The sequence below is a fragment of the Bombus vosnesenskii genome, unplaced genomic scaffold, assembly GCF_011952255.1.
Source record: "Bombus vosnesenskii isolate JDL3184/JDL3185 unplaced genomic scaffold, Bvos_JDL3184-5_v1.1 scf7180000013266, whole genome shotgun sequence".
Taxonomy (NCBI): Eukaryota; Metazoa; Arthropoda; class Insecta; order Hymenoptera; family Apidae; genus Bombus; species Bombus vosnesenskii.
Genome location: NW_022882926.1, coordinates 5889935 through 5912433, shown reverse-complemented (window position 1 = coordinate 5912433; position 22499 = coordinate 5889935). Strand labels below are relative to the sequence as shown.

At 29.0% G+C, this 22499-nt stretch overlaps 6 protein-coding genes across 9 annotated transcripts; 2 read left to right on the top strand and 4 right to left on the bottom strand.

Moving 5' to 3' along the window:
• The first annotated feature begins 557 nt into the window (after positions 1 to 557).
• On the top strand, positions 558 to 6171 carry LOC117230184 (WD repeat-containing protein 82). Of its 2 annotated transcripts, XR_004492723.1 has the most exons (2): positions 558 to 3044; positions 3111 to 6171. XR_004492723.1 is itself a non-coding variant. In XM_033487329.1 (1 exon), exon 1 carries the CDS (start codon positions 996 to 998, stop codon positions 1941 to 1943), a length of 948 nt encoding a protein of 315 aa, XP_033343220.1. In that variant the 5' UTR covers positions 558 to 995; the 3' UTR covers positions 1944 to 6171. The 2 variants fall into 2 exon arrangements, 1 of the variants encoding a protein (XP_033343220.1); XM_033487329.1 differs by having other exon boundaries at positions 558 to 6171.
• Positions 6172 to 8521: 2350 nt separating this feature from the next.
• LOC117230188 (U6 snRNA-associated Sm-like protein LSm4) lies at positions 8522 to 9647 on the top strand. The gene is made up of 5 exons (XM_033487334.1): positions 8522 to 8678; positions 8758 to 8799; positions 8890 to 8988; positions 9083 to 9260; positions 9337 to 9647. Exons 1-5 carry the CDS (start codon positions 8676 to 8678, stop codon positions 9432 to 9434), a joined length of 420 nt encoding a protein of 139 aa, XP_033343225.1. The 5' UTR covers positions 8522 to 8675; the 3' UTR covers positions 9435 to 9647.
• Positions 9648 to 9795: 148 nt separating this feature from the next.
• On the bottom strand, positions 9796 to 15226 carry LOC117230183 (ATP-dependent RNA helicase WM6). Of its 2 annotated transcripts, XM_033487327.1 has the most exons (11): positions 15091 to 15226; positions 13967 to 14196; positions 13317 to 13537; positions 12923 to 13106; positions 12724 to 12842; positions 11008 to 11139; positions 10753 to 10899; positions 10509 to 10646; positions 10319 to 10436; positions 10192 to 10247; positions 9796 to 10122 (listed from the first exon to the last, which is right to left on the bottom strand). In XM_033487327.1, the coding sequence occupies exons 2-10, from the start codon at positions 14166 to 14168 to the stop codon at positions 10234 to 10236; spliced, it is 1275 nt and encodes a 424-aa protein (XP_033343218.1). In that variant the 5' UTR covers positions 14169 to 14196; positions 15091 to 15226; the 3' UTR covers positions 9796 to 10122; positions 10192 to 10233. The 2 variants fall into 2 exon arrangements, with proteins under 2 accessions (XP_033343218.1, XP_033343217.1); XM_033487326.1 differs by lacking the exons at positions 9796 to 10122; positions 10192 to 10247 and having other exon boundaries at positions 10299 to 10436.
• Positions 15227 to 15866: 640 nt separating this feature from the next.
• LOC117230185 (E3 ubiquitin-protein ligase MARCH8-like) lies at positions 15867 to 18753 on the bottom strand. Of its 2 annotated transcripts, XM_033487331.1 has the most exons (7): positions 18327 to 18745; positions 18012 to 18043; positions 17633 to 17933; positions 17263 to 17354; positions 16924 to 17104; positions 16521 to 16786; positions 15867 to 16451 (listed from the first exon to the last, which is right to left on the bottom strand). In XM_033487331.1, the coding sequence occupies exons 3-7, from the start codon at positions 17747 to 17749 to the stop codon at positions 16190 to 16192; spliced, it is 918 nt and encodes a 305-aa protein (XP_033343222.1). In that variant the 5' UTR covers positions 17750 to 17933; positions 18012 to 18043; positions 18327 to 18745; the 3' UTR covers positions 15867 to 16189. The 2 variants fall into 2 exon arrangements, with proteins under 2 accessions (XP_033343222.1, XP_033343221.1); XM_033487330.1 differs by lacking the exon at positions 18012 to 18043 and having other exon boundaries at positions 18327 to 18753.
• Positions 18754 to 18999: 246 nt separating this feature from the next.
• Positions 19000 to 20406, bottom strand: LOC117230186 (bromodomain-containing protein DDB_G0280777-like). The gene is made up of 3 exons (XM_033487332.1): positions 20242 to 20406; positions 20103 to 20162; positions 19000 to 20024 (listed from the first exon to the last, which is right to left on the bottom strand). Exons 1-3 carry the CDS (start codon positions 20315 to 20317, stop codon positions 19255 to 19257), a joined length of 906 nt encoding a protein of 301 aa, XP_033343223.1. The 5' UTR covers positions 20318 to 20406; the 3' UTR covers positions 19000 to 19254.
• A 61-nt stretch (positions 20407 to 20467) lies between these two features.
• LOC117230187 (E3 ubiquitin-protein ligase RNF4-like) lies at positions 20468 to 21523 on the bottom strand. The gene is made up of 2 exons (XM_033487333.1): positions 21140 to 21523; positions 20468 to 21068 (listed from the first exon to the last, which is right to left on the bottom strand). The coding sequence occupies exons 1-2, from the start codon at positions 21295 to 21297 to the stop codon at positions 20759 to 20761; spliced, it is 468 nt and encodes a 155-aa protein (XP_033343224.1). The 5' UTR covers positions 21298 to 21523; the 3' UTR covers positions 20468 to 20758.
• Between the last annotated feature and the right edge of the window lie 976 nt (positions 21524 to 22499).

Genomic DNA, 22499 nt, shown 5'->3' with positions numbered 1-22499 from the left:
TTTAATAAATATTTTTTGCATATTTATTATAATATTTTATTAAGTAATTCATATACATAATACTATACCATAACTAAGATAAAATATAATTAGACAATGAATTTTTATTCATTTTTTGTAAAGCTAATTAAACAAATGAAATCTCAGTAGAAATTTATTTCTTCTACTGAATATCATAATAAGTTCTACACTTCGGATATTTTGTATATTTTTTGCATAATATGTGCAATATTTGCATTTTTGCAATTTTAAATTTCCTATAAATGCATAAAAATTCATTGTCTAAATATAACATCTCACATCCAGTACATAATAAAAAAAAGACGACTGAGAAAGATATTAATTTCACATTATCGTGATAACAAATTTAATCAGTTAAATAACATTTCTCATAACTACTACTTGAGGGAAAAAGTTTTAATTTAGCAATTAGGGATTTAAATAAATTTCAAATTCTCTGTTCCTTCTGATAAAACAGTTTCTTAGGAGGCGGGCATTACATCGACGTCAACGCAGATCGATAGCTTTACTCACGGTATGAATCTACAGTATCTTGAGAACAGTTCACGGTAATTCGTCATCCATTTCTCTAAACAGTTGGCAGAATTTGTGCGTGCTGTGTGCGCTAGTCTGCCGACGGCGTCCGTTCGTAGGAAAGAGAGGAGACATTGGAAGGAGCCCTTTTGTCAAATTAAAGGAAATCAAGTTCGGATTGAGAAGTAACTCTGATAGTCGGGTAAAAGAGAAATCAAGAAAGTCCGGAGGTTAACAAGGTGATAGTTGAGCTGCGTTTTGGATTCTTTGACCTCTTGAACTCCCCGCGAGTTTTTTCTTCCCGCGAGGTGAATAACAGTGGTACATAGACAAACCCCTGACCCCTCCGCTGAAGCTTCGCGCTTCGGCGCCTAGACTATATTAGAAGAAAGGAAAAAGAAATTGCGGAAGCGGGGAGGTTAAGAGGACGGCACGAAAGGGAGAACGCGCCGTCCATCACCATGAAGCTCGTTGACCACGTGGTGAGGAGCTTCAAGGTGGCCAAAGTTTTCCGTGAAAATTCCGATCGCATAAATAGCATCGATTTTTCACCAAACGGGGATACTTTGATCTCCTGCTCGGAAGATGACCAGATCGTGATATATGACTGTGAGAAAGGCACTCAGGTGCGTACAGTCAATTCCAAGAAATATGGTGTAGATTTAATCCATTTCACCCATGCAAAGAATACTGCAATACACAGCAGTACAAAAATTGATGACACCATCCGTTATCTAAGCTTGCATGATAATAAGTATATCAGATATTTCCCAGGTCATAGCAAGAAAGTTGTATCATTATGTATCAGCCCTATAGAAGATACATTTCTTTCTGGATCTTTAGATAAATCATTAAGACTATGGGACTTACGTTCTCCTAATTGTCATGGTGTTATGAATGTTTCGGGACGTCCAGTTGCTGCATATGATCCAGAGGGTCTGATTTTCGCAGCAGGTGTCAATTCAGAGTTCTTGAAGCTGTATGATCTACGCAGTTTCGACAAAGGGCCATTTGTTACATTTAAATTATCTCAAGAGAAGGAATGTGATTGGACAGGACTAAAGTTTAGTAGAGATGGTAAAACCATTTTGATCTCTACAAATGGCAGTACAATCCGTTTGATTGATGCCTTTCATGGTACTCCGCTACAAACATTTGCTGGTTATTTGAACAACAAAGGAATTGCAATTGAAGCCAGCTTTAGTCCTGATTCACAGTTTGTATTTAGTGGATCCACAGATGGGAGAGTGCATGTATGGAATGCCGAAACTGGATACAAAGTTTGTGTGCTTAATGGAGATCACCCTGCACCAGTTCAGTGTATTCAATTTAATCCTAAGTATATGATGTTAGCATCTGCCTGTACCAATATGGCATTTTGGTTGCCTACTATTGACGAAAATGCATAAAATCAATGCATCAAATACTGGGCAATGCTTGCTAGAATTTACCTAATTTTGTGCAAGAAGGAACTGAAAATGACATCGGTTCAAGGAGGGAATAACAATAATTCTTGGGTATTTCAAATGAGCAGAAATTGCATTTACATTATGTACAAGGTTAACTAACCGACGTATGAGACGCCGGTGCTGGAACAAACCCAAGCAGCAGAAAAAATGACTACAATATCCAGGAAATTGGCCCGCTTGGCTCATTGGCTTGCTTTGAGTATGTCATGCATGGTTTATGTATTTTGCCATTTTCATCTTCATCGTCATATACTCTGTGGCGCGATGAACGTGACCATCATAATACCTTGCCAATATTTAAAAATCGTGATACACCATCACTTCTCTTATTTCTCAAAGTATGCTACAAATATTGCTAGTATTTGGATATGTCATCTTGTGTACATAATTCCTTCTTGTGTACCTGTGTGTAGTAACGATACAGAATTATCTATACCATACAGACATCTGAACAGTTTGACCATACTTTGGCAAAACCAATAACTGCAATAATTATTTTGATTCACTGCACTAAAAAACAAATTAACATATATTATATTACCAATAGAATATATTTGTATAGATTTTTTAATTGAAACATTTTGATGTTATTCACTTGACATAAGTTTGTACAGCACAAAAAAAGAAAAAAGAATAGTTCTTTTATTAATACTTCGAAAACAAATCGAATTCTATATCTACTATATGAAATTTTACATTTTATTCTATGATACATAATTGGTTGATGAAAAGAAGAATTGTAGTCGCTGATATCGCGCATGGAGAAATTGTTATAATCATATTGCATTAACACATATCTCAACAAATTGATTCATTAATTAAATTTGCTAGTGGCCGTCCGAAATCAGGGATATTTTTCGTAACCTCGTTATGAACGGGCGTTCACTTGAAATTCAATGATTATACGACCTCGTTGCGCGCAAGAACGATAGGATATCGAGCTTATTTATTATGCGCAATAAACATGTGAAATGTCTTAAATAGACACTTCGTTGACGGCAGTAAAGTATCTCGTGTTTCTACTACTTCCATGCGATAAAGGTATAATAATTCTGAAAGTATACTGCCAACGTTGGCACTTATGTTATTGTATATGTATTATTCTAGATATGGTATCATTTTTAATCTACATGCGTGGAACCGGCGGGCCGGGTGAGAAAACATTCGATGATGGTAGGAAGTGCAGTTAAGTCTAATCATTTTCACACAGTAGTTCGGTAAATTTTAATGTTTACATGTATGCGATAAAGCATTTTACTATAAGACAACAGGTGCATTGGAATGAACAGGCAGCATTTTATTACAAGTTAAAAAAGAGAAAAAGATATAAAAAAGAAAAAAAAAGTTCGACAATCCATCCTTTTAATATGATATAATTGTAGTTAAATGGCTGTTTCGTTTCATTCTATACGTATATAAGTCCATACTTAATAAATTATCGAAATTGTATTGTTTGCTTAGGATAAAAAACTGAAGATATCGCGAAAACCGCGTCGAAAAGAATATCACACAAAATTGTATGACTTGTACTACATATTTACAACACTGCTCGTGCACATTCTGTCTGTTCGATTATATAGCCCTGCCTTCATCATACGTGTATATATCATTATATCCACAGTGTCCTCTAGAATTTCTAGATGTTTTCCTTAACATACCTTATGCAAGAGTAGATGATTGTATTATTCTATACGAAAAAAACGCATACGTATGTGTAACATGTATGATTGTGTTGCATATTTGCGTATTGTCTATTGATTCTACAACAGTGTATGAGTGCGTGTACGAATGTCTCTTTGTGTGTAATGTATTCGCTTGTATATCTTCGAGGTCGGCGAGCTTTTGAATGCATTACTTGTGCGCCAATGCACGAGAGTTCGCCACATCTTGTAAAATAGTATTTTTCTAAGTGGCGAAACAGTGTACGCAAAGATTGCGGTCTACGTCGAACATGCGAAAATGAAGAAATACGATTGTTATTTAAAAACGTGTATTGTACGTAATTAACAAAAAAAGAAGACGAATATACGCCGAATTTAACGAATCAGATCGAAGCAAAGATTTCATATGGCACCCGAAAGATAGACTCGAAGAAATCAAATCGTTTTGAAAGTACCATGATCGATCCACGTATATAGATTAAAATACTTTCATACTGCCAAATATAATTGAATAAATTCAAGCCCATGCCAAGAATAATCTCGAATATGAATTTCTGTAAATCGTTTAACATGCGAAACACTGTGTTCCCAAACGGAAAAAGCGACAACTTGTATATATTCTGGCAAGTTAACGACGGAACATTATCTAATCGATACATTTACGTTCTTCCGTGAGCGGAGACGCGGAAATTGATCATTGATCGATTAGATTTTTCAGTGGTTATAAGTCCACTTCAATTTGTTTCCACGTTTAAAGCGTCAGTCAGGGGCATAAATAAACGATTCTTTTTTCCTGAGATTGTACAAATCCTCGTAGAGTTGTATATATAAAAACAAAATTATATGATATTTTTTTTATAAACATCAGTCTTCATTTAGTGATTGTATATTTACATTTTATTGTCCACAACGGGGATACACAATCTATAAAAAAGAAGGTAATATTGTACGAGCCAAGAACTTTTTATTGTTAAATCATTTAGTTTAATTTTTGTCATATTTAACTATTTGAATGAAGTAAAAGAAATATTATTTCTAAACTCTACAATATCACTCATTTACGCCTCTGTCATGACCATCGATTTATGCGGCCACTTAACATAGGGATTTAGAACTGAATTAAGATTAGGTGTATATTGTGTCAATCGAATGAATTTTAACAATTATGAGAACGTTTTATTAAAATGCACTTAAAAAAAGAAAGACGCAAAAGTAAACAAAAGATACTAAATGTGATGATTCACTGAAGTAATTAATCTATGTTCAATTATTCTATATATTTAGAAACATTTATTTTGAAACGTTCTAGTTTTTGAGAGATTTCTAAGTTCCTACGTTAAGTTTTGGTAATGGGATAACAGTCGACGTGCGTGTTTTGTAGATGAAATGTAGTCATATTCGTACTAATTTTTAATTGAATTTTACGTTATTCTGCGTAAGAGTTAAGCCGATTAATTAACACGTTATGCGTAATAGTGCATTGTAGATTCTTAGAGAACTAGGAACATACGAAAACAAACGTGTTGTCATTATAAAATGGAAATTTCTGTTATGTGACTGCATCTTCTTCCATTGATGAGTTAAAATATGCACACCTTTAACGCTTACATTTTAGCAGGAAATTAACTTTGTAAACTTTCTTTTTTTTTATATCTTTCTGAAACATTTAAACGATTTATGATATTGAATTATTCTTGAATACTTGGAACATGTATTGTGCATAGTAAATATGAAGAGATATTTTAGTATATTAAAAGAGAAAATCTTTTTACTTCCATATTATATGAAAATTGCAATAAAAATTGAAATAAGAATTCATTTTCTGTAAAGAAAGAAACAAAATGTTTTGTGATCGCATTTACCTATGTTCCAGTTCGCTAAGTCGAAACGACAATTAACACAGAATGATGAAATTTTCTTTCACTTTAAATATAACAGCATATCAGCGTGTTTATTAGGGAATTTTTATTGAACGAACATATTTTTAAGCGTAATTCACGAAAAAGAATCTTTGATGACAATGTTCAATTTATATATAACATTTACTGCGCAGATAAAAGATTTTTTTTTTTTTAATCAATTTAAATAGAACGCGTGAAAGTTTCCTAAGAAAAACAAATTCTAATAAAACACTTTTTTTGTACATTAAAATTTGGTCTTATCATTTTATTTCTATGCTGATTTCTATTAACCGTTTTTAGAAACATAAATAAACCCTAACATAGAAAAACATAATTTCACATTTCTGTTGTATGTATACTTTGTATATTGTTTTATTGCTGGCTGATCATGTCTATGTTACTTTGCAAAATCGTTAACAGTATGGTAATGTTGAATAGCAATTTTAATCGCTAAAATTACGTAACACGTATGTTAATGTAACATAATTACATCTCTACAGTAAAATCGATAGAATTTTTAGTAATTAAAGCTGTGCAAATATTGCTTAATATGGTATACGTGTAATTCCCTTTTTCATGCAATAAATTTATCACTTATGATATATAGCTGTTGATTATATATTTTGTTCAGACATAGTAAATATAAAGATGAGCTATTAATTTTTATACTTTTGAGTGCAGCATCAATCATATTTTTTGTTATGCTAAAATTATTTTCATTATGTTTCGTGATACTATTATTTCTTCGCAATATTTATAACAATATAAAAATGCGATATAAACGGGTGTATTATGATTTACAGTAATCGCAACATTCATAGATATTGTAAATTATAAGGCAGATTCTTATGAAATAAGTTTAAATAAAATGGATAATACTTTGGAATTGAATTTTATTCTACTTAAAATAAAATTGTGTTTTTAAACATTTTTGTACAAAATTGATGTTATAAAGTAATATATGAATACTTTTCATTGTCACATTATATTATATTATATAAACAGATTTTTCATATAGTACGATGATTATTATAAAGTATATAAAAATATCAGATATATTGTATAAAATATACACAAATTATTGAAAAGAATTTTTTAAAGATAACATAACAAGCTGACCTTTTAGAATTAATTTTACGTTATAGTAAAAAATACAAAAAGTTTTATTTGTCTATTGCCTGTATATGACAAAATCTTTTTATTTCCCCAAAAGTACTCTTGATATTAAATCTTGCTTCATCGTTTTTCATAGTTTTGGTATTACGGATTAAACATATTAAACAATCCAATCTTGAGAAGTTTCTTAATATCTTTTTACTATAATTCAATGTTATTGGGTATTGCTGATATTTAAGTTAAAAATAAAATACCTATAGCAATTCCACCATGAAGTGGGATAGCAGATTCTAAATATTTCATCTATATAATAAATAATTCATATTCAAATAATTCATTTATATTTAGCATTTAAAATATTTCTATTTGTAATTTTGATTCGTGAATTCATATTGATTCTCCTGTAGTCTCAAAACCATTCATAACCAAATCATAATGTAATCCTTTAACCTATAAAGGAACAAATAAGTATTTCACTTATTAAAATAAGTATATAGGTATATATAAGTACTAAGCTCGTTAATTAATTAACAAGAATACAGAAGACAGTGAATAGTGGATAGTCGATTTAAGAAAGTGAATTCTTTATAAGATATTGCATATCATCTGGATGAGGTTGTATGAATAGATGATGCATGGTTTCTAATGATTAATGTTTATCAGTATTGAACAAAAATAAAGGAAATTCGGTGGTCCATAATAATACATTCCTTATACGAATTTTTTGATTTTTACTTTATAAGAAATTTGTAAATTCGAGATGTACTTTTCCTAATGATATCTACTGTAATTTAAATTTGATGTTAATATATATAATTGTTTAATGTTAATATATATATATTTAAATTAATGAATGTTGGAAACATAATAAATTAATATGTATTTACCATGCGAATCTTTTCTCCACAAGTTAAAAACAGAACATCTCCTTATTTTAAATTTAATTCTTGTTGTACACTTCCTTCAATATTTGTTATTAAAAGTAATTTGTTAAGTATCTTTGGTAGATGAATTTGTTATGTTTGGAATTTTTAAGGATTTTTCTTCTATTTCATATCTCCCATGCAGTTCCCATGCATTCATTCCCTTGATTCTCTAGTCTTTTTAATGCTTTACTTTCTATGCTCAATTTACTTTTGAATCAATTTCTTAGCCATCTCTTGTAAGTCTTTTCTCTAAGATAAAAAATACCTATTTTTATTTTGTAGCCCTCGTGTTCTGGTATAATGAACTGATTGGAACCTTACAAATCTCTTAATATTAAAACTTTTAATTAATTCTTGAAAATTTTAACCAGCCACATAATGAACATTTCCTCCCATATTTTGAATTCTTATTGAAGCAAAATTAACTGCTTTCGCATCTTCTTTTACCAACATTTGTCATTTATCACCTAAGTTATGTACACTTACATTCTCATTAAAAGATATCTTGTATTAAGCTGAAAAAAATTAATTTTTATTTTCATATAATTCAAATTATGTTGTATGAATTTAATACTTATTAACAGTTAATAAATATTTGCAGTTACTTTTCGATGATATAAGGCATTCACGAATAAAAATTTGATTAATGTAGGTACTTTTGATACGATGTAATTACAAAACATTGCTTTTGTAACAAATAAAATATAAAAATTGTAAGTATATGTAAATTGTAGTAAAGAATATTATTTATAGTTTGCACAACGAGACGAGCAGTGTTACTCGAATGTCACTAGTCAACAGCCAATAATGTCAGCTGCAGTAATCAAATTTTATTTACATTGTTAGATAGTTTTATATTTGAAAATTAATTATTGAATGTATTTTTTATAAAAATAAGATTATCGATTTTTTTACAAGAAATATAATTATATGAAAAATTTGACTGTCTGGACTATATTATAACTACATTTTAGTTGGTTATCCTGACTATAATATAACTAAACATTTCGAACGGTTTGTTTTGATGTTGATCGTGCGATATTTAAATACACATCAAAGTGATAAAAAATGGTAAATTTAAAAATAATTAGATGAAAATTCAATTTTCATACTTTATTATCTTCATTTACTTCACATTTGTATTTTTCAGTTACCTTTGTCGTTATTAAGAACTGCTCAAAACCATCCTATGGTTAGTTTCAAATATATATTTATAAAGTTATATTTCATATAATCTAGCAATATTAGTGCTTTCAATTAAATAATTTAATATTTTTTACAGCTAGTCGAACTTAAGAATGGAGAAACGTATAATGGACATTTAGTTAGTTGTGATAGCTGGATGAATATTAATCTCAGAGAGGTTATATGTACATCCAGGGTACAATAACGATACATTTTTTCGAATTAATGAAATATTTCATAAATTATTTGTATAAAAGTTTATTATATATAATGTAACATATATTATTTAGGATGGCGATAAATTTTGGAGAATGCCTGAATGCTATATTCGAGGTAGTACAATTAAGTATTTACGAATTCCTGATGAAGTCATAGATATGGTAAAAGAAGATGTACAAATGAAATCGAGGGGACGTGGAGAAATGAAAGGAAGAGGACAAAGTCAACGAGGTCGTGGTAGTGGAAGAGGTATAATCATATATAATATATATGTAAATATACATATATTAAATAGTATATACGTACATAAATATTTCTTTTATAGGAACTTTTGGTCGTGGTGGTAGAGGCCCTGCTGCTCTTGGTCGTGGTGGAGGTAATCAAGGAGGGAACAAATCTCAAAATAAAGCAAGAACCAAATGAAATTATGTTATCATTTTAGTTTATATAGCAAATCTTCAATTTCCTATTTTTTTTTCTCAAAAATATTCATACAAAATGTAAAATTATCACTTTTATTATGTAAGTAATTTTTACTAAGATGTATGAACATACAAACTGAATACACAGCAATTTTTGTAACAAAAATCTATTAACAAAGTACAGCAAAAAATACATTTCTACAGTTTAATTATATTTAACTAATAATTCAATTAGGATAATATTAAATGTACTGTATATATAAAAAAAGAAATATTTATTTCGTTTATATAAGGTATTAAAGAGGACACCTTTGAGGAAATCTACGAATTTAATTAGGATAATATTAAACGTACTATATATATAAAAAAAGAGAAATATTTATTTCATTTACATAAGGTATTAAAGAGGACACAAAATGTATTCTCTTAGTTCTATTTATGCACGCAATTCTTATTTACTGAACGTAGAATGAAAGTTAAAATAGTATTGTACAATCACAATGTGAATTATTTATTGTAGTTCATTAGAAGAATCATAGCGTAACTATAATTAGTTTGATTATGTCACTTGTTCATAAGGTTTGTCAGATCAATGAAAAGAAAATTGTAAATCGATACAAAATATATGTTATACTTAATGTGGATACATAATGACAAGTGTACGGTATAGCGTTTAAATTTTCATGTGCCTGTAACAAAAGATACACCGATAAAAAAATAATCTATAATAAAATTGAGGAACTATAATTAGTACTTACTTTATCGTAGTCTCAAATTTATTTTGGGGAATGATGTTATATTTATCGTCCTTCAACTGAAACAAAATCGAAATTAATTAAAAATTTTTGAACTACGCATTCAAATTTTATATTAAAGTAAACTTACTGTATGAAGCTAGATCTATCTCATCTGGTAACTCTGTAATATTAACATCAAACCGTTCTTGAACATCGTTTAGTATCTTAGCATCACTTTCATCACTGACTAATGTAATAGCAAGACCCTGTAAGTATTAACCGAGTATTAAAGTGAATGTTAGTATTATTACATTATAATATATTGTGCCAATATTAACCTTGGTACCGAAACGACCAGCTCTGGCTACTCGATGTAGGTATGTGTCCGAATCTTCTGGCATATCGTAATTAAACACTATGTTTACACGCTCAATATCCATACCGCGTCCAAATAAATTTGTAGCTACCAAAATTCGCTAAAATAATAGTATTTGTTTGCAATTATTTCGAAACAAATGAAATATTACAGATCTACATTACATGAAATATATATTAAATAGGCCTACACTAGACAACATTTACCTTTTGGAAATCTTTAAATTGTTGGTACCTTGATAGCCGTTCTTCCTGAGTCATACCCCTGTGTATACCAATCGCAGGAAAATTTTGTTCTGTTAGAAGTTGTGCCAAAGCCATACACCTTTGTACAGATTTTACAAAGATAACGACCTATAGAATAATGTAAAATAGAAACGAATATTACAGTAGCTTAATGTATAACGAAAATCTTAAAGTAAATAATAAAAAATATCACTTAATCGATGTCTGTGGACAAACCTGATTAAATTCAAGTACATCAAGTAATTCAAATAGCTTCTTGTTCTTTTCATTCTCTTTTAGTTTCACATAATGTTGTTGTAGACCGTGCAACGTGAGTTTCGCTTCATCATCCACATAGACTTCCATGGGCTGCGCAGAGAATGTTTTTTACAAGATTATCTATTTTACCCTATAGATAACCATACCTTTGATAATTTCTAGATTCAATATAATATTTTTCTAGATGTAACACATTAAGTTGAAAATGTAACGAAATTTACGAATGGAATCGAGTATTAGAGAAATATAAACAAAAAATCATTTAAAACAAATTTGAGATATAAAATGAACTACAAATGAAAGTTTAACAAGTGACGTAAATGATGTGAAAATGTAGAGTATTTTTTTATGAATATCCCAATTTCTCCCGCTTCCTTGATAATGGCAATTTTATATTAAGTAACTATAAATAAAATATATTAGATGATTTCTCAAGAACTTTCTGCTTAAATTCTCAGTTTTTTGCGCTTATTTGTCGATCGGATTAGTCATGTTGGTTACATACGGTCCGACGACTTCCATCTCTGGGCAGTGCCAACAACGAAAACTCAGCAGTCACCTCAACAGAACTAAGAAGGCGCACCCATGAATGTTCTGTCACACATCCGCTGACCACTCGATGCCAAATCTCTTCTCCCAAATTCTAGTATATTCGGAATATGCCCAGAATTGGCCTCGATTATTGTTGGTATGCTCATTATCACAAAATTTAACGGCCTCTGGGATACATACTTTTTTACATCGCGACTTAAATAGCTTATGATTCGTGATACACAAACTGATTTATATTTTGCTTTCACATAGAAGTGAACACGATCAAACTATGTATGAACACTTCCATTTTCACTCCTATTAATTGATTATTGATTTCCATTAGCTTTTTTTGCAAAATATCAAAATACGTTGTTTCGATTACAGATAAGACGAACGCGAATAACAAATTCTAGATATATGCCACGTAATTGCAGCAGTATCATCATCCTAGCTAACCCCAGTTTCCCATTCATCCTCTTGCATCTTCTTTCTTGCGCTCTTCTGTCTTCAGGTTTTCTTGAGATCTTCTTAGCCCCCCACCCAATTGAAAACTGCTTTCAATGCTGCTCTATGCCATTTAAAAATCTATCCCTCCCTTACACCTGATTGAATCATCTGCCCATAGAAATTGCAGAAACTTTTTCCACCCAACCCATCCCGACAGATATATGACGTTTCCTAATATTCGTGTAACATTATACAGAACATCATTTTAACTTTGGCAATTTCAATATGCAGCAGACAATTTAAAAGATTTGAACATCGAAGATAGGAACTAAATAAAATTGCTTTAAAACATCGTCAACGTCATCTTGATTAACTCAAGAAACGATTTTAAACGAAGATATCGTTCCTTTTATGAGTAGATATCTCGTCATCCGGTAAATGGAGGAAAACTTTGGAGCAGCAACTTGTTACGTTTAAGTTGTAGAACTTGACTTTCAACCGGAGACATCGAGGGGCTTTTCGTTATTGAATTCTGTGTCACTCCTTCAAAGTGTTGTCTAACTAGCCTAACCCGCGGGTGCGCCGTCAACGATATTTATAGTATGGTTTGAGCTTTGTCCTGGGTATGAATACAGGGCCAACGAAGTAGGAGCAATCGAAGATCGAAGTGAAGAGGAAGATTTTTTTAATTACATCTTGCATGAACTTTTTGCAGACAGGACGTATCTCCTTGGACAATGTAGCGCTGAACATCATGACTTGTTTACCGTGTGGAGTGCTTCTAAATATTTCCTGTACGTCCCTGCGCATGTCTGAAAATAAATGTAGGTATATAATTTATATTCAACAGGGTTATAGTCATACATAAAAAAAGAACTGTATTTATAAATACCTAATAGCTCGAGCATTTTATCACATTCATCGAGTATAAAGTGCTTCAAGTGTTTCAGATTTAATTTTTTATTTCGAACAAGAGCAAGGATACGACCTGGTGTACCAACAACAATATGAGGACATACGTTCTTTAGGACTTCTTCATCTTTTTGAATTGGTAAACCACCAAAAAATACACCGACCTAGTAATGTAAATACATTACTTAAAATGAATCATTATTCACAAACATATTACTTTTATAAAGCTAAGTTATATAATAAATATAAGAATCTTCGTCAGTGGTAGGTAGTGGTGTTAAAGAGTGTCACCATTATTTAATATGATAATTATATTTCATCATGTGAAGATTCCACATAAATAATTAAATATACTTGACATAAGTTATGCTTACTTTCACATGAGGCATATATTTGCTAAATCGTTCATATTCTTTGCTAATTTGGAAAGCAAGTTCTCGTGTATGACACATGACAAGGACATAGACCTGGTTCTCTGTTAATTCTAATTGTTGTAATGTAGCCAGCACAAATACAGCTGTTTTTCCCATGCCAGATTTTGCTTGACATAATATATCCATACCAAGTACTGCTTGGGGAATGCATTCATGTTGTACTGTAAATAAGGCTTATATGAAAAATCTCCATATATTTAACATAAAAGATATAATAATTTATACGAGTCAAGTAATCAGTTAATATAGACAAATCATTCATGTCTAGTCTGTTGTCCCTATCAGATTTTCATCATTTGATTATATTAAATATCTATACATTTTAATATATTAGTTTTAACCTAGTACTGCCTGCAAGAGCATATACAATCTGTAAGTTTATCTGTACACAGATGCATTTATCAAGATATGTACATGTCCCAAAAATTGAAATAAGGATAGAAAAAAAATCAGTGAGATATTAATAATTAATAAGAATATAATGTACACACACCAATGACAGTTCGTGGGAATGTAATGTCAACTGTCATTGCAGACAGTACTGTATATAAAATTTAGTATTGGTATGTTATACTTTGTAACATTATTACCTTCAGATGGATGTTCAAAACCGCAATCAATAATTGCACGTAATATTTCTGGTTTAAGAAGAAAATCCCTAAATCCACTACTGTGAATAGATACATATGTGCCCTTCACTTCTTTTTTAGCAGGTGTATCCCTACTTCCATCAACTAATTGTTCAGTCTGTTCTTCATCTTCGTAATCCAAGAGATCATCATTATCCGCCATCTTTTTTTGTATATTTACTGAATTATTGCTGAAATTTGAAAAGTAATATTATACATAGAACTAAAACCTACAAAAATTATATTTATATAATAAATATCTACATGATATTTATTATTAAATTTTGATTTCAAATTTGTAATAACTCTTTAGACCACAGATGTTTAAGCATTTATGGGAAATTTGGATGTACAAAAGATACACGGAGTATGTAAAAGTATATAAAATATTCAAAGAACAGTACTTATTAGAATATTTAGTGGATGAAACAAATCTCTGCTTATCTTAGTAAATTTATATTAATTCCTTGATACCTTCCCTTATTTTTATCTGGCAAGAAAAAAAAGAAAAAGAATTCAACATAAAATTTGAAAGTATTATTTATAATTTAGAAATCTATCTCCTGAAATATTATGAGAATATATAAATAAGAAAAAAAATAAATATTAAATCACTTAAATAAGTACTAAGTCTTTCAAATACATGATACACAAATGTACCTATGAAAATACACTTGCCTATAAGAATAATGATTTTTGCACGAATAATACACTTAATGTAATCGCCATTTTAGTGACGCTACATCGTTTACTCGTGGAAAAAACGAACGGTATAAAATAAGTAAAACGGTCAAAATCAAAATTTCTTTAAACACTCATCTTGGAAATGTAAATTAGACACATGTACATATCTGCACAATTAAAAATTATATCATTTATCTTCCAAATTCGTTCACGCTTTCAACATTACAGATTACAAGATAAACATTTATGCGTCATTTAATTTTTACTATGGAACATAACCAATAATAAAACTATTATGCAATAGTAAAATTTGAGGATATTCTTAATGCAATCAGATACATTTTATGTATGGATTGATTATTAATAAATAATTAAATACGGATTACAAATGTTCACCTTACCTCCAGATACAGTTTTAACAAAATGACGCTCAGTAACTCATCACTACTTTAGTCAGTGCGTTCGTGTAATTTTTCGCATTATATTCCGGAAGACTAGAGGTGCCAACTACAAAACTGCATGCATCCTATAAAACCTATATTTATATTAAAATTATTCGAAATAATAAATATTAAATAAATACAATGAGAAAATTATGCTACAATTTTGTTCGCGTATTATTATTAATATAATATTTAACATTATAAATAATAATACCGATGTTGATTACTTGTAACTTGTGAACAACTTCATTCTTATGACAATGACCGGATATACGCAATCATATATCATATTAAAATATTGGCGGTCTTTTAGAAATAAGTAATGGTAGCAATTAAAGGAAATATTTTATATAATTAAATTTGTATAGTACTGAACGTATGTGTATTCATTAAATTCGTCGACTGCTTAAAATTAATCAAAATAAAATAATTGTTTATAAGACAAAACAAAAAATGTATAAGATTTCAATGTAAATCAATTGTTACATTTTTGTAATAAAAATATCTATTTTAAAAATAGTATGTTTTATTTTGATATAACATTATTCTTTCTAATAATAATTTAGAAAAGTTTAATTAAAAATAAAAGTTAAATTTAAAAATCCTTATACAAGGAATTACATTACATTGGTATTACATTGTCTACTTTAACATCATTATTTATTTATTCATTTATTTATCCCAAATCAAAATTTTACTAAATGGACGCAAGTTTTCATTATAAACATTAAGGGTACTGTTTAAATATGGTAAATTTTATTTAATAACATCACAGATACAATAATTATGTACAGTTGGAGAAAATGTTTAAACCGCTGGTTAAACACTTTCAGCTATCCCATTGTCAATGTAAGCACTGAAGTACTAGGTTTCAGATAAAGGTGCTCCATAAGGGCGGACATTTGACAGTTTCGAAATAGAAACTCCGATTTTCAAAATCGTACTGCGGTCTAGAATTACCATTTTATTCTAGACATATGCTTATGTTTGCATTACAATTTTTTTTTGCTAATCATTAGTGCACAATTAGCAGCCATTTGTATTACCCCCAATTGTATTACAAGTTGTCTTCGGACGAGGACAATTTATCAAATACATACAGTTTCAATTGAGCGTCGTGCCTTTGTGGAGGCGCGGCAGGATCCGGTTTCACCATCTGCGAGGCACATGGAGGATCTATGTTACGGGGTAATAAGGTATGATTGAGCTCAGGCATAGAGGCAGTTGGATCTTTTAGAGGCAATGTTACTTCTCTCAAAGAGTCTGTAGGTGAGGGAGGAAGCACCACTTTCTCAGGAGCATTTTGAATAAATATTACTCTAGAAAATATAGTCGATATTTATAACATTTGCAACTAAATAGAAATAATTATTGCTAATATTATATACCTGTTAAATGCTCGCCATTTTCTGCATAATGTAATGTATACTTTGCATTGAATGTACATAAAAACTAAACCGCCTGTAGAACCAATTACAACAACTATTAATTTAGTCCAGAAAGACCAGTCTACATATCCACGTCGAGCTTCTTCCACGGAACGTTCGACGAGTACGTATAAAGACCAAGCCACACAAAGTGCAGCTACTGCATGAAAAGCAACCGCACACCATAATTTACGAACTTCTAGGGCAGACATTTCAAGTTTTTCCCACTAAAAATCATTGATTAATATCGTATATAATTTTTCCAAACTTATTAAATTAAGAATCAGCAAATTATAGGTTTAGTCTTCAAAAATCTGAACGAAAATTTCTTCATATATACAGAACAAATACAAAGAAATGATACCTCACAAAATGGTTTTGTTTTAGCATGCATAATAAATGTGAATTTACATAATTCACAAGCACGTGTGTCAGAAGCTTTTATCCATTGTTGAAGGCAAGCTTGATGTACATAACGTAAACTGCCACTGCAATAACAAGGTGCTAAAAGAGGAGCACCTTCTTCACCTTCACAATGACATATTCTGTAATAAAAAAAGAATATAAAATTTGCATACATTATTGTATAATAAATATTGTTCGTAAACAATTATTTTAGCAGTGCTATAATACATAAGTTTTTGTAAAAAGGTAAGAAAGAGTTGTTTGAAGATAATTTATAATAAGAAAATTTTACATTTACCTGCAAATATCATGATTGTTTGAGGACAATGTGCTTACAGATGAATGACAATGATCTGGTATGATTGTAACTACTGTTGCATATGTTGATTCCTAAAAAATAAATATTCCATTAAACATAAATCAATAGGTAAAGTAAATATATATCTTATATATTATAAAATTCTTTATTGTGATTCATATATGAAACTAAAATAATTTATTTATTCATTAATATTTTTTGTTATGATGCAGATATAAAACTAAAAGAATTTATTTGATCATTAATATTCACAGAGTAATTGTATTAAAGTAAAAAGTACTAAAATAGGAAATAAATGTTTTATGAAAGATATATGGATAAAAAAAGAAAGATATATATGAGAAGTTACCCTTGCTGTCCATTCTGGTAAGCCTTCACCACCAGCAGGGCTATTGTTATTGGAAGGACCAAGCGACAGAGGTGGTTGCCGGTCAGGCGGATTAACATTGATCTGATGAACCGGCATCACTCTCTGACCTCACCAAAGATGTGATCAGTAATAAACAACATTAAACAAACACATCTTAACGAGTGTTTGATAATTATTTTCCATTGGTATCATGTTTAAGCGCAAATTAATAGTTAATTACATACAAAAGACTTTTTGTGCCATGATGTTTAACATTTAACTTGAATATGTACTTAAAAACCTGAAATTATAGCGTACTTTAAAAGATGTTATATAAAACTGAAGTATTTGTAACTGTTATTTACATACAAATATTTACTTAAGACTTTGATATTAATGATTACTTTATATCTGGAAGACGATATAATTATGTATTACACTTGATTCTTTAAAAATATAATTTATACAGAAACTATCAAACAATAAATACATCAAAAATATGTAATTCTGATTCGTTTCTTATTCAAATTTGTAATATTTATACAAAAAGAGAAAGCGACACATATACAAAAAAAACACTGACAGAGGCCAAAAATGCTACAGTGGTTACATTTTATCAAAATCACTACGTAAACGTAACACTTGGAACGAAAACTATTCGACAAAAAGAAAACAAAGCATTGGCGTCACATACATCTTTTCATTTCCGTGGAAATCACACTAGCACTAAATTTGGTAATTGGATAATAAATATGCTATTCAAACAAGCTTGATTTTAAACGATTGAGTGACGTTTAATAAATGAAATTTTTCGTAATGGTCTTGATGAAATTTTTACATAGCACGAAACCAAGTCGATTTTGACACTTCGTCTCGAGTCAATGACACACTATAGGAAACTTATATTCACTGTAGTAAATTAATTAACTTGCACAGTTTAATGTTGAAATTATTTCGAAGTTTTCTTATAGTCTATCACGTTTTGAGCGCGTACGATGAACCGCATCAATTTTCAAAAATACCATGAATACTAAATTTATTACAAAGCATAGTTCTTTCTTCACAACAGACTGTGTACCTTATTTCTCTGAGGCGCCGCCATAACGTAGATCGTAGGCGTGGCGTATGTGTAAGATCAACCAATCCGTTGTTTGGAAATGACATTGAATATTAGTACACCAATGAACGACCTCGATTCAAATTTGGAATATGTAAAAAATAGATACGAAAAATATAAAATATGCATGCATTAATTGTATTAAATCATTTATTTATTCTCTCATTATACAAAATATTTTTTTGTCAATATACATGTAATAAAAAAGAAAATATTCCAACTAAATAACAATATTGTTATTAGTTTAAAAACTTAACTTTGTAATAGTTATTACTAGATTGCGGATTTTTAAAGAATTTTAAAGAATTAATATGGCTTAACTTGATATTTCACATTAAAGGATCTCTGTGGCCAATTGTTTTATCTACCGAGCATTATAGAAAACATTGTACTTTGGACAGTTTATATATTTTTCATATTATGATCATGTTTTGTAATTTTGTACTTTAAAAATTTTTTAAAAACCCATAAAAATCTGCACTCTAGTTATTACATTTAAAAACTTTTAGATATCATTGAAATTATTCTGTTTTGTAGACGAGATTATGTCAGTTTCATAAAAGTCTTCAATAGAAGAAAAATTAAAAATGTTACTTTGTTCTGCATTTTCGGAATATGTAGTATCATATGTAGCCATATTACTGGCATTATCAGTGTAACTTGATGAAATATTTGAACCACTCCCAGAATTTGTTATATTTGGGAGATTCTTATAAATAGTACTGTTTTCACAGAAATTAATAGATAAACTGTTAAATACGTCTGTTAACTGCATACTTTCATAAATTTTTGCAGCTTTTGACGCTTCTTTTTCAACATTTAATGTTTTCAAACAATTTTCATCTTTAACACTTACATTATTTTCTGATTGGACAGCATATGAAGATTCTTGTTTAGTATTTTCTAATTTAAAATAATTATTGTTCTTTGTTTCTTCCTTTGTGTTTTCTGGAAAAATATCAGTAAGTGCATTGTATTCATTGTTATTTTCTATACTTATATTATATGGAGTATGACTTTTGTTATCATGAAAGACTTTATGTTCATTTTTGTTGCATTTGCAACTTGAATTAATATTATTAATATCATTTTTTAATTTATCATCAAATTTATTTAAAGAAATTGGTGACACTGGTTTCTCTATGTGATTTTTCTCATTGTATTGAGAAGCACTTTTAGAACGTATATTACGATGATTTTTATTAAAATATACATCATAAATATTATCATCCTGAGAATATTTTTTCATATTTTTGTTGATAAGAATTTCAGGTTCTATATAGAAAAAAATGAAAAATATTAAGAATTATTTCACCTTTTCTTATTTTATTTAAATTATTAAAAATTACTTACCAAATTTTTTATTTTTTTTAATTGATGTATTTGAAAATAATCTTCCAGCTAATAGACCAGCTATGAAATAAATAATATGTATATTACATAAGTTGAATACAAAGAACATAATCATATTATAATTTAAAATAATATCTACCAGCCATTCCAATTGCAGTGCCTCCAACGAAAAATGACATATGATTTTCTTTTTGTATTTTCTTTGTCTTAAACATTTTGAAATTTTAATTATACTAATCGAGAGAATACATCAAATCATGTCAATAAATTTCATAAAACCAGATACACAAAGAATATAAAATAGTTCATGTTATGTTAAATATGTTGGAGATATTTCAAGGTAACAACAAAATGTAAACAATGAATGACCTTTAAATCAAGATGTATTGAAATAGATACACTTTTAGATTTCATCAAATGCTTTAATTTCTTTTTCTTATAAATTAAAAGTGTATTAAGTCTTAAATTATTATAACGAATAGATACAAAAATAACAGCATATGCTATACATAATTAGAGATTAAGTATTGGAATTTATATAACTACAGAAATATCATAAAATACACTTTAAAATACTCAAAACTTAGGGCAAATTACATATTTATGATAGTACTAATATAAAAAGTACATAAATATGAGAACCAAAATCTATATGTTTAAAAATATAAACGGGTACAAGATTGTAATTTAATAATTCTTTGACATGTTGGACACTTCTTAACTTTAGGTACTCGTAGAGCTAGAGTTATACATTTTGTACAAAATATATGTCCACAAGGAGTAGACATAGGTTTCATTTTAGAAGACAACTGTTCATAACATATTGGACAGGTCAATACAACTAACTTTTCTTCTCCAGAATCATTAGCATAACATATTCCAGTTTCTTTTGGACTATTGATATTATCTAGATCTATGATTTCCATTGTTTGTACATCTTTACATCTATTATTATCTGTTATTTCTCTAAAAAAATGTTTACCTTCAAATAAATTCGATTAAAATTAAGGAAGTATAATGTGATAATATATACGTACATGATAGAATCTTCAAGTTGTGCAACTTGTTTTTTCGAACCACGCTTTCGTGACTTTGTTATTGTTAAATTAACAAATATTTCATCCTTATTTCGTAATTTTGAAGATTGATCTGGTAGGTCAGTCGTTAAATCAATATAATCAATTGGAACTGACATTTTGTTAATTTCTTTCTTTTATTTTATGTTCTAGTTCACAAAATTCCAGCAGACAGACACAACGATCGCGGATACAACCGACACAAGACACAACTCAAAAAGTCCTTCGATAGGTTATCGATATCTTTTTCTATCGATAAGATAATTTTTAATCGAGCGTTACAAGTTACGAGATAATCGAACATACAAAACAAACGAAACGAATATGTTAAAATCAAAGCAAACATAAATTTTAAATAAAGTTATATCATTTAAAATATATATGATAAACGCTATTATTACACATTATGTACATAATATTTAAAAATATCTAAATAATCTCAGAATTTAGTACTCATTACATTATTTAGTAAATAAATCAATTGTCTATTTAGATTCCATTTTTTAGTTGGATTTATAAAAATATGAATTTACACATATATCCGCAGTCCTATATTCTTTTATTCTTTTATTTTTCGGCTTCACAGTCCGGGAAATGAACTTGGATTACATATCTCTTTCAACTTCCACTGATTTCTATGCGATCCACAGTCTAATTATTATATTATATGATAAAAAGTGTATCGAATAATTTATTTTATTCAATATTATCGTACACGTTGCAAACATTTGTTTTAGTAATGAAAGCGTTTTATAATATTCATAGCCAGCCTTATTATATACAATTAAATTTTTAATATATAGATACATATATAATAACTATAAACTATTGTAAAAAATACACAAAATACATAATTTAAAACTTGAATAGTTTTAATTATATAATACTTCTTCAAAATTTTTTGAGCATAAAATATAATAAAGTCATGCAGCTCAAATTACATTAATAGCTAAAAAAGTATGATTTTAATCATATATACAAAAATTATATAAAAGAGATATGTAGGCACTTTACACATCATCACATTATATATAAATGTATGAATATATGTATACTATATATGTATATACGACGATTAATGTATATTTAAAGCTATTTATAAAATATGTTTAAAAAAGTATAACAGAATTTTGCTATATTTTACCGAAATGAAATTTATATTATTTGTGTGTTTTAATAATGTTCATTCAAGAGCACTTCTGTTTCGCATATTTAAAGTTATTTATAATAAAAAGTTTTGCATATATATGTATGAATATAATAATAAAATGATTATTCATTTAGAAATGAAAAAATTGATCTCTTTGTTTGCTATTGCAAG

Bases quoted from the DNA above. Each gene is read 5' to 3' on its own strand.
- LOC117230184 (XM_033487329.1), top strand. From the start codon at position 996: ATGAAGCTCGTTGACCACGTGGTGAGGAGCTTCAAGGTGGCCAAAGTT.
- LOC117230188 (XM_033487334.1), top strand. The intron at 8,800-8,889 runs GTTAGTTTCAAA...TATTTTTTACAG, and splicing joins CTGCTCAAAACCATCCTATG to CTAGTCGAACTTAAGAATGG. The intron at 9,261-9,336 runs GTATAATCATAT...TTTCTTTTATAG, and splicing joins AGGTCGTGGTAGTGGAAGAG to GAACTTTTGGTCGTGGTGGT.
- LOC117230183 (XM_033487326.1), bottom strand. From the start codon at position 14,168: ATGGCGGATAATGATGATCTCTTGGATTACGAAGATGAAGAACAGACT. The intron at 13,107-13,316 runs GTAAGCATAACT...TTACATTACTAG, and splicing joins AATATATGCCTCATGTGAAA to GTCGGTGTATTTTTTGGTGG. The intron at 10,437-10,508 runs GTTAATATTGGC...TAATACTTACAG, and splicing joins CTGGTCGTTTCGGTACCAAG to GGTCTTGCTATTACATTAGT.
- LOC117230185 (XM_033487330.1), bottom strand. From the start codon at position 17,749: ATGCCGGTTCATCAGATCAATGTTAATCCGCCTGACCGGCAACCACCT. The intron at 17,355-17,632 runs GTAACTTCTCAT...TTTATTTTTTAG, and splicing joins TACCAGAATGGACAGCAAGG to GAATCAACATATGCAACAGT. The intron at 16,452-16,520 runs GTATATAATATT...TATATTTTCTAG, and splicing joins AAATGGCGAGCATTTAACAG to AGTAATATTTATTCAAAATG.
- LOC117230186 (XM_033487332.1), bottom strand. From the start codon at position 20,317: ATGTTTAAGACAAAGAAAATACAAAAAGAAAATCATATGTCATTTTTC. The intron at 20,163-20,241 runs GTAGATATTATT...TTTATTTCATAG, and splicing joins CACTGCAATTGGAATGGCTG to CTGGTCTATTAGCTGGAAGA. The intron at 20,025-20,102 runs GTAAGTAATTTT...TTTTCTATATAG, and splicing joins TAAAAAAAATAAAAAATTTG to AACCTGAAATTCTTATCAAC.
- LOC117230187 (XM_033487333.1), bottom strand. From the start codon at position 21,297: ATGTCAGTTCCAATTGATTATATTGATTTAACGACTGACCTACCAGAT. The intron at 21,069-21,139 runs GTACGTATATAT...ACATTTTTTTAG, and splicing joins CAACTTGAAGATTCTATCAT to AGAAATAACAGATAATAATA.